General features: G+C 33.6%; 1 protein-coding gene and 1 long non-coding RNA gene across 8 annotated transcripts in view; one reads left to right on the forward strand and one right to left on the reverse strand.

Moving 5' to 3' along the window:
• The window catches only part of LOC117212856 (trafficking kinesin-binding protein milt), a 103,566-nt gene that overhangs the window by 58,724 nt on the left and 30,186 nt on the right, over positions 1-14,656 (forward strand). Inside the window, exon 2 of one of the 6 annotated variants that reach the window (XM_033457934.1) lies at positions 1,131-2,251. The exons of 2 other annotated variants lie outside the window; for them this stretch is intronic. In XM_033457934.1, the coding sequence (XP_033313825.1) occupies positions 1,279-2,251 (973 nt within the window). In that variant the 5' untranslated portion in view covers positions 1,131-1,278. Of the gene's footprint in view, positions 1-1,130; positions 2,252-10,324; positions 10,482-14,656 lie in introns of those variants that run through there. 3 more of the 6 variants (XM_033457936.1, XM_033457937.1, XM_033457940.1) reach the window with 3 other exon arrangements.
• On the reverse strand, positions 7,357-10,151 carry LOC117212858. Of its 2 annotated transcripts, none has more exons than XR_004488537.1 (3): positions 10,106-10,151; positions 9,528-9,897; positions 7,357-8,603 (listed from the first exon to the last, which is right to left on the reverse strand). It is a non-coding gene; the product is annotated as an uncharacterized LOC117212858 (long non-coding RNA). The 2 variants fall into 2 exon arrangements; XR_004488536.1 differs by lacking the exon at positions 10,106-10,151 and adding an exon at positions 9,992-10,007.

Raw genomic sequence — 14,656 nt, forward strand, 5'->3', positions numbered from 1 at the left:
CACGGTTTCAGTTTGTGAACGATGTGTGTTATACCACTCCAGGCAGGATAAAATAAAACGACTGGTACGTTGCATTCTCCGCATTCTTCACCGGGAGCTGCGTCCTTTGTCAATCGATGCAAGTGGGAGACTTTTGTGTGGTCTATTCGGATGCGAGTAATAGCGACTTGGTCTCTTCTGAGTAGTGAGGGGGTTATGTCGTATTTTTGGAAGAACGAGTCACTGACGTTTTCAATGTGAGAGGACGCTGTTCGTCTTCACTTTCTTTCCCATTGCTGTATTATAATCTTCATTGAGTCAAAATATATATGCCATTAGGTTTAATGATCTTGTGCCAGCAAGAATCCAATTGAGATATTCCATGTTTGTAAAAATTAATTCGAGTAGGATCTCGGTTATCTGAATTGTTGGGGGACAAAGGTTTTCGTATGTGTTTCGTATGTGTGTATTCAAAGGTTTATGTATGTGATACATAGTGAATGCATAGATGTGAATACATAGATATTAATAATAGCAATACAAATAATGAAATTAAAGAGAAGCATGTCCATCTTTGTTCTGTGTATTCCAAAAAAAAATATAAATTATAATAATAGCAGTACAAATAACGAAATTAAATAGAAGGATGTTCATCTTCGCAAATTCATGTTTATCCTATTTATTAAAAAGAATAATATAAATTATAATAATAGCAATACAAATAATGCAATTAAATATGATTCGATCAAACATTTTAACTGCTAAATCACACAACTTTTTTAGCAGATTCAATTCGACGAAGTTACATTCCTTTTGTGCCTTCGATCATCTCAACTGTTTCTATCGCCTCAAATATTTCAAAGTGTTGAGGAATGCCATTATTGCCGTTATATTCTCGGTATTGTATGCATCTTCTACATCTGTCGTAACATTATCTTCCATTTCGTCCTGTGTGGTATCGTCAAGGCAGTTCAGTCGTTTTTCCATGCTCTTGTCAGCGTCACACATTTCCTGCCCACCCAAGCATATGCCAGCATAAGACAGCAATCCTTAAAACCTAACTGCTTCTTGTAGCGCACTCTCGAAATTACCATTGGCATTAATTCACGAAAATTCATCATACGATCCCAACATCATTCGTAACAGTGTAGAGTGCAGAATTAAATAAATGAACGAACGAGGCGAAGCTGTGTCGACGAGAAAGAGACAAATGGAAAGATAGTGTTGGGATAACGTGATCTCATGAACAGCGGTACGTAAATTTCGATCTTCTTAAGATCGAAAATCCGATTATGGGACATGAGCAACGAGCACGATCCGCCAGTGTCTGGGAAATTTGAGCGTAGCTATCAAGGTCAAAGGAAGGTAGGCCATTCTTCGAGAACGATTGACACGGTTCAAAATGTGTTGGATCGAGAGCCGGTTGAAAATTTGTCGGAAGTTGGCGTGCGAGGAAGAATCGGTGAGCCAGCAAAGTATTCCCAGAGCGCGGCGGAGACGGATTCCCAGAAAGACTCGTCTTGGCAGACAATTCAAGTTTCTCACGATGGTTTTCTTCCAAGGAACAGCGAAAGTTGCTCGGAATGTATCGACGGCGAAGCAGGAAATCTTACGTGGAAAACAAAGGGAAACGTCGCGGAACACCGTGATTTACAGGCCGTTTGGAATTTGAAAGCGGCCTCGTGGAAAAGCAGCGAGGACAGGCAACTGTTATTGGGGATAAACGAAAATCTGCCGGCAGATTTGAAGGAAAAATACTTCTGGCGACCAGAGGCAAGCAATTCGCAGAAAATGAGCGAATATTCCTTCGCTGACTCAAAGGAACGTTCTCGGACTAACAACCGAGCGAGCTCCATAGGGACCGGCGACTCGCAAAGTCGCTGCAAGTCGAGAGATCGTGAGAATCATCAGTGGAAATTGCAAGCCAGTTCTCCTTTAGCACGAACTCCCACATTCGCGAATTTGGCGTTGGACGTGTCTTACGCAGGGTTGGACATCTCTGGTTTCCTGGATACCGAATCTTCCAGGAGGCTCGAAACTGATCCGCCCGAGTTCTGGGAAGACTTCAGCGTGGTCGAGTGCCTGGAGAACAAATTGTCGTCGTACGACGAAAGTACGCCGGAAGAACGGGTGGAGGCGCTGAAAGAGGTTTTGGCGGAGACCGATATACACGAAGGCGATGGAATCGTGTCAGACTTTCTATTTCACGTTGCCAAAACGAAATATGGCAAGATATATATCAGAGTTATCAGAACATTGCTCCTTAATCGAGGTAGGATATGAATGGTTTATGACAACGCTTCTTAAACTTTTCCCATTCGCCAACCCATTTTATGTCGAGAGAATGTTACGCAGCCACAGTTTTGTACATAAGAAGGTACATGAAATAGATATGTAGGGCGGACGATATATGACCGACTGATTCTCACTGTCGATAACTTTTAGACGAAGTAAAAAATAACAGTATTTTTTAATACGAGTCATTTATTAATATTTGGAAATTATGTATGGAATCATATGAGAAAGATGTCTGCCTTCGGACGCTGTACAAAGTCAGCACTGTCAGTCGTATTTTTCGTTACATCTTCGCACGTTTCGAAAGTTATGTTCGCCGTCGCTTCTCGAATAGCATCTTTTAGCTGCTCGATTGGCTTTCGTTTATCGACATGCGCTTTACTTTTGAGATAACCTCGTAAGAAGAAACCCACTGCAATAGAATCAGGCGATCTTTGATGGCCGGACGATACCGGCAGAGTAATTTGTGTGAGGTCATCGTTATCGACGAATTACTTTGATGAAGTATTTTGACAATTTTGAATGATTATTTTGTCGTACGTCCATGATACGATTGTTACAGCGGAACAGGAGATGATGCATTGTTTCGGAATGGCGGGACTTTGAAATTGGTCAGTTATATATTGTCCACCCTGTACAAATAAGACATTAATCGACAACAAATTAAAGAAGTTTAATTCTAAACAATTTTTTGTTACATTTATAATTGTATCATTTATTATCACCTGTTAGGGCAGAATTAAATTTGCATATCGGTGAAACAGATGTGTTTGTTTATTTTTGCATAAAGAATTCAATTCTGGCTGAATATCTGATATAACAGAGTATGTTCAATGTTTCTCAGAGTGAATTGATATTTTCATTTTACAACCATCAATAATAAAGACGCCGTTTTTTCATGTTATTATTAATTATTCATTTACAATTTTTATTATATAATTCAGGCGAGGATTTAATATTCAGATTATTAATAAATTTGAATAATAATAATAACGTTGAATACTAATATATTTGAAGGATATTACTAGTATTATAGATATTTGTAATAACATGACTGAGTACAAACTAGTAGATTTGAGGGATCTGCTTTATCATTAGATATTATTCGAATGGAGCTGCTTAACGTTAAAAAATTTGAGTGGTAGTATTACTATTACTAATATATTTGGCGAATATAATTAGTATATAAACTATATAGACTTTTGTGATAGTATAGCTGAATACTAATAGAGCTAAGGGTTCTATATAGTATCAGATATTATTCAAGTAGAATTATTGAATCTGAGACAGATTTGAATAATAGTATTAACATTACTAATATATTTGAGAGATAGCATTAGTATTGTTAATAGATTTTTGTTACATTGTAGGTGAATACTAATTGCCTTGAGGGACCTAGATCTTAATATCAGATATTATTTCAAGTATACTTTCTGAACGCCAACAAATTTAAATAATGGTATTAACATTATTAATAATAGTAGTACATTAATATTATTAATAGGTTTTTGTTATGGTATAGGTAAATACTAATTGCCTTGAGGAATCTAGTTAATATCAGATATTATTCAAATAGAGTTGTTGAGCGTAAGCAAATTTGAATAATACTATGTATTAAACATTACTGATAGATTTGCTGGATCTGTTTAGCATGAAATATTATTCAAATAACTTTGTCGAACGTTAACAAATTTGAATAGTTGCATTAATATTAATAATATATTTGAGGCACATTATTAGTATTGTAAACTATTGTGACAGTATGACTGAATACTAATACGTTTAACCAATTTACTTACCATCAGATGTTATTTAAACAGAGTTGTTGAGTCACATTTTCACATATGTGATATAAAATATCATAAGCGTGTTCAAGATCATTTTAAAAATTGTTGAAAATTCTGTTCTAATTCTAAGCAAAAATTCATTTAAACGATTTGTTAAAAAACTGCTGTTTTATATCCATGTCGATTAATAATTCGATAAATTCTTCTTCATCCTTTGCTGACAGGTCATCGACATTTTTATTCCTCTGGTGTGTGGCAGTTGCAAAAATTTCCGCTGCCCCATAATTTTGTTACACGACCCCACATGGGGTCACGACCCGTAGCCGAGGAAGCTCCGCTTTATAATATCGATTAGTCGACCTCGCCATTTACGAAATTGGATATTAATAGCTCGACTAGAGAGACATCTCTCTAAATACGAAAAAGTGACGGGGACGAATGCGAAATGTAAACGATAGCATTATATATATAGAACGATGGCTTCCTGAATGTCTCTTAATGGTAGTTTAGTTCAATTTTAGATTTGTCATTCTTTATATAGATACACTTCACTCTCTGAAAGGTATCCGAATATCTTCTCGCGCTTGATAAGGTGCACGTTAATTACAATGTCATAGATGAGTCAAACCGCGACAATTTTATTCTTTACAATCTTCATTATTTCTTACGTGTGATAGGATATTGCCATGTGACTACATTTTTCTTCTCTTTCTTTTCTCTTCCTTTCTTCTTTTTCCTTCGTACAATACGAAATTATGAAATTGATATTTGTAATTATCAAACCTAGAACCGTTTTATTCAGCGATAAGCACATCTACAGATTCCTTGATCTTTTAATTATAAATCGAATTAAAAAAGAAAATTTTTTCTAATCTGATAGAAAGACTTCGAATATTGATGCAAGTATATTTAAAAAATATATGCTTGCAGTAGCATATAAACTACTAGCGTCATTTCAAAATTCTTGTTACACCTGGTAAACTAATCTTCTCTTTATATTAATAAAATTCCCCTTTCCTAAAAAAAAAAAAAAAACAAGTCGTCTGGTTGAATTGTAAAAGATGTTATTCTGTTTGAAAGAATGTCCAAATATTAATGTCAGTAACCGTATACGCATATACCATTCAAAATAGATTCGTTTTAGGAACAAGCAGGCCGATATTCGTATCGCGAAAGTTTTCTTTCTTAACGACTGAGGAAGTCACGTTACTTTCATGTATCGAATGCACGAAGAAAGGAAGCGCGATTTCGATCTTGTCGTTTTTAAATCGATGATGGTCTACTTTCATTTGCCTTCGTTTCGTCGCCGCTTTAATTTCTCTGTTCGGAATTCGTTGATGGAGTACGATCAGTGAAACGGAGGATGTATCAAGCGATATTCAAGATCCCTCCAGATACGAGTATCACTCTGTACAGATCATCGATAACGAAATTAACATAGTCCAGGAGAAACTTGAAAAGAAATTTCTTTTGATTAAAAACTAATTATGTATCGTTAAAAGAATGTTAATCGAAGGTTGTCGGTTTGACTGGGAATAACATTTTTCTTTTTCTCTTTTTTTGTATTTTAGTATTTTTACAAACTTAGTATTTCAGAAATATGTGATTAGGCATAATTGACATATACAGGAAATGAAAATACTCTGCCGCAATTAGGGTAGAAAAATTTCCAATCGCGGATGTGATCTTTCGAAAAGCACTGCATTGGAAAATAAGCGAGTTTTGTTCCAATAGGAAATTTAAATTAAATACGAAATCGTTGGAAATGAGGGAAAAGTTATTAGGAAAATACGAAATTAATAATTTTTTATAATACGAAATTAAGAATTCTGTTGGAAGAATTTGAAGGTGACTTTGAAAGGTTAAGAGATTTCTTTGACGTTCCTTATCTTCTACTTATCAAATCGTACAATACTCGCTGCGAATAAATGCTGAAATTAATAAACTGGACGGATTACTTGTCCCATTAAGTTTGGTAATTGATTGCAGTTGGAGAAACATCTAAATCTTGTAATACTATGGCAACAAAAGATTAATCAGCTGACTAATTGTAAAAACAATGATATACATAATTTTTATCAGTAATCATTCGTTATTTATCACGTTCAGCCGACAGAAACATTACGAAGAAATTATTTGTTCCACGCTTTATTTTTTAATCGTTATCAGACTATAGTTAAGAAATTCAAAAAATTGTATTCCAGATATCTATCCACCTCTTTTCAGAATTAATATTACTCAGATACTGTAATATAGTAGTACTAGTAGTAGTAGTAGTAGTAGTAGTAGCAATATTTATTTAGCGTGTTGAACATCTGGTCCACTAAAACTTTGAAATTGGATGGACATTTGTTGGTAATTACAAAGTAGGAACCTTCCTTATCCGAAGGAACAGCAAGACGAAACTGTTCGAATCATGAAATATTTGGATAATGGATCAATTATCTTTCTCATATGAAATTTCACTTATTCAAATACAAATTAGGATCAATTGAATCTTTAAGGATCCTTATTACCTTTTATTATATTTAGTATATTTTATATTATTAATCATAATTCAATCAACATAAGGAATTTCATAGAGCCACGTTCTTTGTCTACTTCGAACGTTCGAAGCTCCTTATCGAATGCCACGAATGCATCGGTATGAGAAGATATCGTTTTTATCGTAACGAAACCATCTCATTGCATCAGTATATTTCAGATTTTCCTACTGTTGCCAGCACTCGAAGGATCTACGTGCTTCAAATAATTGAAATCAGTATCATATTTTTGTTTTTTAATATTCGCGATTGTAATTTTCCCAGCATCATGTACATATGCCAATTCTGTTGCACCTACGGCAGCTTCGAGGTTTTTAAATATGTCGTATTTTGTCTCGACAGATAGAACGATATTGCTTTCGTACTAAGTTCTTTTAATCAAAATCCATTTGATCGATTTAAGGGAAAAAATACGTTTTGTATGGGCAATAATAAAATATGTACATATTTGAAAGAGAAAAGTCATTCGTTACTGGAAAATGCTGTGTTCTGGATAAGGAAGCTCTACTTATTTCCATTTTACATTACGCTTATTTTTCATTTCAAATCCCTCCCGGCATACATTGAATCGCTCTTGCATATTATTACGTGTGATTGCATCCTAAATATCCTACATAATTCCATTTTATATCTCATTTATTTTGCATCAGTAAACATCTGTATATCTCCAATATTTGAATACCAACCGGTAATACAGGTCTAGAGCACATTTAGCACATTTCGAGATAAATCGGTTTGTAGGTTATACTACGTCGTAATAATATATTTTATTTCAGTATTTATTACAACGAAGCGAAGTCGTTAAGGACGACGATGAACAATGGTAAAAAAAATTCCAAACGCCTAACACGCTTCTTGTTTTCAACATTACGTCATCTTCCCTTACTGTCATGTAATCTATAATCTGCGTGTAGTAAAATAATCTACAGTGACCTTAGAATCATATTATACTGTTCACCCAATGTTGACCAAAATGTGCTATAAGCTCCTGTTCTCTGTTGGGATTCATTTACTCATCCCCTTTTATCCGTCACCTTCTTCATCCATCCTATTCCATTAGCCTCTTATTCGATAAGAATTTCTGTTCGTTCACCCACTGTTGTATATTCACATCGCGCTATAACGTGTTCTCCTATTCCCTCCTCCTTCCCACATATACCGCATTCCTTCTTCTCCTCATCTGGAATTTACTCATCCTCCATTCGTTCCCTAATCCGAACCTAACTTTGTTATCTTTATCTTCTTGACTTTCCTTTCCTCTCGTAGGTACATACTTTCTTTCGTCCTAATTGATAGGCCGTCATCGATTCTAATGTTGTTCGCTTCAACACAACACGGAGCTCGACGTTTGAGTAGCGTAACCTGATCTATCGTATTCAATCGTCTATGAAAAATCACTAACTATCCATGAGACGATGATGGAACTTGTTTATCTTCGATTTTCTCGAATTTAATCTTTTACCCACGCATTTGCGACATTCTTCTGACTAAAATGAGACTAAACATGATATAGTTTAAATCACACTTACATGTATATGTAATAAACGAAAGGTTATTTCTGTTTTCCATTTCCCATCTGCTCGTTCCTATTTTCCTTTAAATTTCTCTCTTGCCATTCTATGGCTCATGTTATTTCATTTTTCCCTATCAATGACCATTCTGCACTCCTCAAGTAGTGAGTTTTCTGATCTTCTAATCTCTTCTTCATATCTTCATATTTTATGTACCTTTCTCCTGACCCCAGAGGTATTTTCTCCGTCTTCGTTTCTTGTCTAAATATCCTACTGTAGGTGTGCACCTCTCCAGTCACTAATACTGCTCTTAGATACCTTTCTTATACTGCTTCCATTTCTCTTCTTTCTTCTGTCCCCCATATTTCATTATACTCTTCATCATGACGTTAAATATCATAAGTCTTCTTTTGTAATCTCCTCCAAATTTACATTCCCCGCATCCTCCAAATTTCCATCATCGCAGCTGTTGAACTCCTCCATACAGTCTAATTAACATATTATTTACGTTATTTATTTACTTTATTATTTACCTTCTCGCTACCACTCGTCACACATATGTGATAGATTACATGTTTATACTATATACAAATTTTCCTTAGAAATTCAGATAAAATTTGTAAGAAATTATCTTCACTATTTCCTTTGCGATTCCGATCAACTGCAATTTTTTCAAGAATCTTTTGCCACATCATCTAGTAAAATAATCCTCCTAACTTCTCAAAAAGGCTCGAGTCGTTTGATCCAATTTAAAAAAGTTATTCACTCTTTAACAGTGTGCCAATATTCTCGTGACCGCATGTATATTGCGTTTCAATTGTCTTTAGGATAAATCTTATTTTTTCGTTTGAGATACCATTTCTATTTATTATAAACAACGCCAAATTACCACTAATCTGACATTGCAACACATTGTTTTCACTTATTTTAAATTTTTCTTCTCGATTGACAAAGATTGTACATAAAATTGTTTGGAACACGTAGAATATCAGATTTTGTGCAAATAGTCACACGTATAACATGAGACACTGTAACACAACACTCGTAAATCGCTCGAACGGTCGACAGAGAAATGTAAACATGGAGGTTTCCGCCCTTGTTGAATCCGTCGTCGAAACTCGTTGACGACGACTTTGCCTTAGTAGCATCGTGTGCGTTAAGTAAGTAACAATACAATACCTTACATATCTAGATATGTGTGACAAGTAGTTTGCAGTAAGAAGCAATCTACTCACAGCTCAGCGTTACACATATGTGTGCGATTCTAAGAATCGTGTTGTCTACTTAGCAGGTTTTATTACTATATATGTAAAAATATATGTCACATTATGTAAGATTTAAAAATTTTGAATGTTGAGCTGTGAACAGTGACTTTTTCCTTAAACGGTGATAGTGAAAGCGTTAAGTAATACCTATAATATATACTCATAAAAACAGTATTCTATTTCTATTATATAATATAAACCAGTTTGACCTTGTTTCTGAGGCCTGTTAGTAGTTTTTAGTTGCTTCTCCTTCTGTAATCAAAGTATTGTAATATATGTATTATATGTGTGATAATGAACATATGAACTAACATATTGGAAAGTGACGAAATATTGTAGATGAATTAAATGCAGTCACAAAGATCGTAGGAAAAATAGTTTCGTTTCCACAGGTCAACGCTTATCGGAAAGTTGCCAGACAATCCGTAATAAATGAACTTAGGTCATGGATTTAGAAAATTTGATAATCTCATTGCTGCTGTTGTTGGTAGGCAGTGTTGGGCAAAATTTTGTGTATCTGTGAAATAACAAATAACAAACTAATATTTTAGTAGTAGCCTGTTTTAGGTTAGGTTTAAGTTTAGTTTCGATATAAAATTAAAAGTACTTACAATTAGAACTGTTTGTGATACTTTTTTAAAATAATATTTAACTTTTAAGAAGCTTTTCAATATATGAAAATTTGAAAAGGATCGGAGATACCAAACAAATTGTCAAGTAATTACTTTAATTGTTTTACAAAAACCAGATCCATCTAATACTTACGTAGAATTATTTCCCTAGGAATTTTCTAGGATTTAAATTTCCCTCTCAACCGTATTTATACGCATCTTCGGCTGCGCAGCTTGCTCTGACAGCTATGCGTCATGGCGCCGGAGTAATTTTGTCGTTTGTTTCGTTTCACGCTATCTTCATGTTTCTTAATAATAAGAAGTAATATTCTCTTTCTTTGACGTGCGTGAATCATAGATCACTGTTTGTTGTGTCAACTAGTGTCTATATAGACATTTAATTGTTAAAATTTGAGAACTTCAAGAAGATTAGTGAAATGTGCCCGGTACATCCTCTGACGTCAGAGGCGGAAAATTAATGTGCTGAATGGTAAGTATTTATTTTGAAACACAACTAATTACATCGAGTGATCAACATGTGATTATAAGCAAATCTCCTCTTCACTTTTTGTTCTTCATTTTTCCAACGTACTTTATCGTAAAATATACTTGGACGATAATTTTGAAATTTCAAATTCGATTGAATCATAAACGAAATATTACAAAATTTTGAAATGATGTATTCATGCGTAGATAGATTATTCCGCATATAAATAACGACTACTGTATTACTTCCTTTTCTTTAATCTTCCCAACATTGCTGGTCAACCCTCGAGACATGACGCCATTTTTAAAATCTCGAAACTTTAACCCCTTTGTTTACTTTTTTTCTTCTCTTTCGCTAATAAGAAATCACAGTTTATTCATAGCCTGTGCTATGTTTCCCTCGAAATTTTCTCAACTACTTTATAATTACATATAGTTTAAAAATTTTAACTATACGACAATTCTAATGAAAATCAAAACTTGTTAAGAAATCGAAATTAATTAAAATCTATTGTTTGTTTAAATCTTGGATTAAAGAGTATTCTGTTCCATAATAATTTATTATACTATAATTATTAATTCTTCCATTCTATTTACTTCTATAATTGTATTAATTAAATTAACGTGCAATGTGTTGTCTATTATTTATATAAAATACGGAAGTTAACAACTACAATTTGATAAATTAATGTTTTGAAACGATTTCAAGCAATTATTATGGTATTATTTCAAATAGACTTAATTGTGTTCAAGCTTATCTGTTTAAGATAATTATATATAAAATATCTCTAACACTACAATTTATATTTAAATTATTATCTCTAAATATTTTGTTTCCATTTCTCATTACTTATAATTGCTTTTACGACTCTGCTATTATTTTGATTTTTTCTCTGTCTGTCATAGGTATACGGAATATACAATGAAAAATTAAAAAATATATGAAGAAAACATTGTAGTAATGTTTCTTTGTTATTGGAACGTTACATGGAATTCGATTTGGATATCTTAGGATTAAAAACACGAATGAAACACAAGGTTCACTGTTTTTACATTATAACTAGAATCATGTTTAATGGATTGTGACGAACAGTAAGAGATTATTTTGGAGGTCAATCGTTCGTGTATATCTTTGATACATTATGCAACGTTTTAGATTGATGCTTATTGCCACGTGCTTACTCTCTGGCCGGTCATTTCGTATCATTATTTACGAGAATTTTACAATCATTTCATTTTACAAGAAATACATCAACCGGTGCGTCGTATAATATCTAACAATTTCAACATTTTTTAAACAAATATTCTTATTATATATGCCTCGTATTGATTACTTAAAATTAAACGCATAAAGTAGGTTCAACTTTCGTAATTAATGTCGAGGAACGTCAGCCTATTGATAAAGTGCAAAGTTAACGATGCAAGTACATGTAGTTTGTCGACATGTAGCCACATCTTTGTTCCTATAAATAAATGACGAGAGCCGCGTAGTCTCGGTTTATCACTTCAGTGCATACTCTTATGCAAGCTTTACCGCGTGGAAAAATCAATAATCACCTGCGACGTCTCTACCTAAGATGTTACGTCAGAACTTTTGGTAATTTTATTTTCGATTGTTGCACTATAAATTAACCGTAATCAGAGATCAAAAGTAACATTTATTTTTACAATCTTTATAGGGGGGGGGGGAGACTGACATACTGGTAACTTTTGTTGTAATAGAAGACAGTGAACACTAAGTACCAAAGAAATTTTTCAAAATATTAAATGATTAAACAATATTAATTTTCAAGTATTCTACTTACGAATATTTGAACCCCTTATATATGATTCCAGTATTTTTGGTTACCGATTACCATTATCTACGTGAGATATTTTTTGTTGCCGACAGCCATTATGGCAGAATCATTTTTTAGCTGTCGATAACTATTATTCGTGACGGAGTTATTTTTAGTCACCAATGACCATTTTTCATGACTGAGGGTTTTTGGTTACTTCTAACCATTATAGTTTTGGTTACTGATACCTATTATGTAAGAAAGCATTTTTTTATCGCTGATAACAATTATCAACGACATAATTTTTTTGCTACCGATAATCATCATAAATTAGAGAATTTCTTTGGTGACTAATAACCGTTATTTTTGGCGAATTTCTTTTTGGCTGCTGATAACCATTATCAAAGACGGAACTTTTTTTAGGTACCGATAATCATTATCGATGACGGGATTTTTTCGTTACCCCATTACCAATTGTCGATAACCCGAATTTTGTTTTAGCAACCATCATCAATGGCAAAAAATCGTTTTGGTTGATAAGCAAAAAGATTTTTATTACTTATCATGATTATTCGTAATCAAATTGTTTTAATTGAATAAGTCTTATAGCATAACTTTTTAAACTTGTGTTTTTCCCCTTTTACCCGCACTCTCAAACGATAACAATTCTCCATATTTGCGCATTGTTGCTTGTTCAGTCGATACGACTTCTTGTTTTTAAATTATTCAATGGCCGTTAGTAAATATAGAATATTTTTGTAATAAGAATGTAAAACGTCCAAGTATATTTTATAACACTTCCAGGGCCTTCATAAAGCTTGCCGCTATCGTGTTTAAAACATAGTATCGAGTTTCATGTCCGAAATAAATGCCAGCAATTTATGTCACAATTTTACTCAAAATTCAACAGTCTAAAAAGCTCAGACAGTGCATACTTTTTGTTGCTCTCAAGCTTAAGTTTATAGAAAATTATTAACCCTGGGAAATATTGAAACGTTTCAAACGATACAGGTAAAGAAAAGCTGCTCGATTCCTTATCAACAGAGTATATATTATGCAAAGTTCTCGATTACATAATGCAATTTTTTACGATAATGTTTCGAAAGACGTTCGCTTGCTACGATTTAGAGAATTGTTTGAGGTTAGTAACCCCTCCCACCAAACCACACCAAACATCCCAAAGGAGATAAGAGAGAAGCTTATACCAGAGACAAACACAGAATCTTGAAATTCGATCCGATGTACGAGAGAATCGAAGTAGCTGCAGACACGCAAACGTGAAGATTATATCCAGTTACAGTTACCAACACGTATAAATAATATAGAGCAGCTTGGACTAATTGGATAGGAAGAAATTAGCTTAACCGGTAAATGTCGGTAAATACAACATGTTTCATAGGATTAGAGAAACAGCGAAATGTACGATATGCGGTAATTGCGAGCTCGAAAGCAGAGAGTACATGTTATACAAATTTCCACAGCGCTGAACGTGCAGATTGCACATTATAACGGAATATGCCGGAGTACTATTAATAACCAAAGAAGAACAAGTGAAATCAATATACGTATTGCTTTACACAAATAATGCTAAAACTAAAAGTCTTCTGCTTAAGTAAACTTAAATGAGAATTTAAAATGAGAAAAATCTCTGAGGACACCTAGATAAGACTGCGATAGACGGAAGCTCGTAGAAGGCTATTATTGTGTTATTAATGACTCATCAAACACGAAACGAGGATATCTAAGATTTAATTTTTGATAAAACCCTATTGATGAAAAGTCAAATTGCAATGTTTCTTATTACATTCTTACGTAACAGTATTTACATTTGTATTCTTTTCAGCGGAGGACAGATCAAATGGATTATTATTCTATTGACTTTCAACAATGCTTATTTATAATTTATAAACAGCAACACATCGTGTAGATATGTCTCACGTGTTCTCATTGTCACTCGTCCTTGCTGTCGGAAAACTTGTAAGCAATTTTCAAGTCTTATTAAGAAGAATCACGATTTTTACACTTTTTAAAAGAAATTACTCTTGAAATGTTGGCACTGACAAGAGAAATAAATCTTCATGTGCTAACCGCAATTTATGAATAATAATTTATGATTTAGCTGTATGACTTTGAACTTTGGACATCGAATTACGAGGAGAACGAGTGTTATTAAAAAGAATTATTCTTATTCTCTACATTTTCTAATTTTCTAATTATTGTTGTTACTCTCTGCATTTTCCTAATTGTTTAAACAATTTTCAACATTGTCACAGACTTCAAAATTGTAAGTGTACTCTTAAACTAGTTTTTCATGACTCTATATGAAATAACTTGCTGTCATAAAATTGTCCTAGTGTTTGAAAAGAGTGAACATTTGCAGAAGTTTTATGTTTTGATCCAG

Source organism: Bombus bifarius, unplaced genomic scaffold, assembly GCF_011952205.1.
Source record: "Bombus bifarius isolate JDL3187 unplaced genomic scaffold, Bbif_JDL3187 scf7180000008401, whole genome shotgun sequence".
Taxonomy (NCBI): domain Eukaryota; kingdom Metazoa; phylum Arthropoda; class Insecta; order Hymenoptera; family Apidae; genus Bombus; species Bombus bifarius.